This window comes from Thecamonas trahens, assembly GCF_000142905.1.
Source record: "Thecamonas trahens ATCC 50062 unplaced genomic scaffold supercont1.50, whole genome shotgun sequence".
NCBI lineage: Eukaryota > Apusomonadida > Apusomonadidae > Thecamonas > Thecamonas trahens.
Window position 1 is genome coordinate 294,563 of NW_013657630.1, and position 1,462 is coordinate 296,024.

Here is a 1,462-nt window from a genome sequence, read left to right on the forward strand (position 1 = left end):
TCGATCGGAGCCGGAAAGCGGATGTTGCGGGACAGGATGTCACCGTGGACGAGCGAGTCGCGGCGCATGGCCTCGAGCCAGCCGATGAGCGAGACAAAGTGACCGACCCGGACGTACGAGTGCGACTCGTGGGCGAGAAACGTGGTGACAAGCACGCGCGGAGCGTCGCTGCCGCCGCTCTCAGTGAGCACGCGCGCCTCGGCCGCCGGCGAGTGAGCTGTCCACATGGGCAAGTTGATCCGGCGCGACGAGGCTGTCGAGGGCCGGAACCACTTGTACACCCGTCGCGAGGCCACCATGCACGTGTTGGCGCCCGCAAGCACCACAGGCGGCCTGCGCCCAGTCAGCAACAGGTCCGCCGTCGCAGCCACCACGCTGAGGCTGGCGACAAAAGCCGTAGCAAACACCTCGCAAAACGTGTCGAGGTCTGAATACTCCCACGTCCCAAACGGCACCGTCGTCCGTGTCCTCGCGTCGCTTGCCCGCTCGGCAACCGACGGGACAACAACGCCCCGGAGGGTGAGCGTGCCCACGGTAAAGTCCGACGCCGTCGGATGCGGCCCCTCCAGCGTCGCCATCGGCACCTGATGCTCCACGTCGCCGTAGCAAATCGCAAGGTTGTGCGCGTATGCCGCTGCCTGGACGTTCTTGGCCGATGACCCGAGCTCCACCACGAGGCTCGGACGGAGCTTCTCGCGCTCGACCGTGGTGGCACGGCCCTCTTCCCCATCGGCCCGCCCGTAGACCACGAGGTTGGCTGGCGAGCCCCGTGAGTTGCGCACACCGCACGTGGCCGCTTCCGTGACCGCTACGGCCCACGGAAAGCCCCTCGCGAGCACGCTCGCAACCGCCGAGCCCAGCAGCCCGGTGAACGCGACCTCAGAGTTCCGGAGTTGAAGGGCGGCGACCCCGGGTCCGCGCTCTGCAAAGTAGAGCGCGCCCAGCCGCGCCTTGAGCGCCGACGCAAGCGCTGTCTGCAGTCCAGCGCCCGCAGATCCGTCCCAAACCGCGGTGCGGAGCGCAGCAATGTCGCCCACCTCGTTCTCGGCCAGCAGCCCACCGTCCGCAAGCGCAACAAGGAAAGCCGGATCGCCCACCGGCGAGAGAGCCTCCAGGTGCACGTGCTCCTCCACAGTCTTCGCCGAGGCATTCGACGGCGCGGAAATCACGTCCAAAGGGCGGGCTTTCTCCCGGACACTCTCCCACTTTGTCCGCCTGCAGCTTCTCGGCTCCCTCAGCTCGGCTTTGCTTTGGCTGCGACCAGCTTCTCCTCGGCCTGCGGCAGCTTCTCCTCAGCCTTCTCTTCCGCCTCCTTCAGCTTCTCTTCCGCCGCAAGCAGCTCATTCTTGGCTTCCTGCAACTCACCCTTGGCTTCCTGCAACTCACCCTTGGCCACACGCAGCTCGGCCTCGAGGTCCGCCTTCTCGTCCGCAGACATGTCGGGAGCGTCGCTCCGCTGCTC

General features: G+C 67.0%; 1 protein-coding gene across 1 annotated transcript in view; it reads right to left on the minus strand.

Annotated features, from left to right (window-relative positions):
* AMSG_09543 (uncharacterized protein) overlaps positions 1-1,438 on the minus strand; it is a gene marked incomplete at both ends in the record, with an annotated part of 2,257 nt that extends 819 nt beyond the window's left edge. Inside the window, 2 exons of the mRNA XM_013898920.1 lie at positions 51-1,205; positions 1,262-1,438. Of these exons, the coding sequence (XP_013754374.1) occupies positions 51-1,205; positions 1,262-1,438 (1,332 nt within the window). The remainder of the gene's footprint in view (positions 1-50; positions 1,206-1,261) is intronic.
* Between the last annotated feature and the right edge of the window lie 24 nt (positions 1,439-1,462).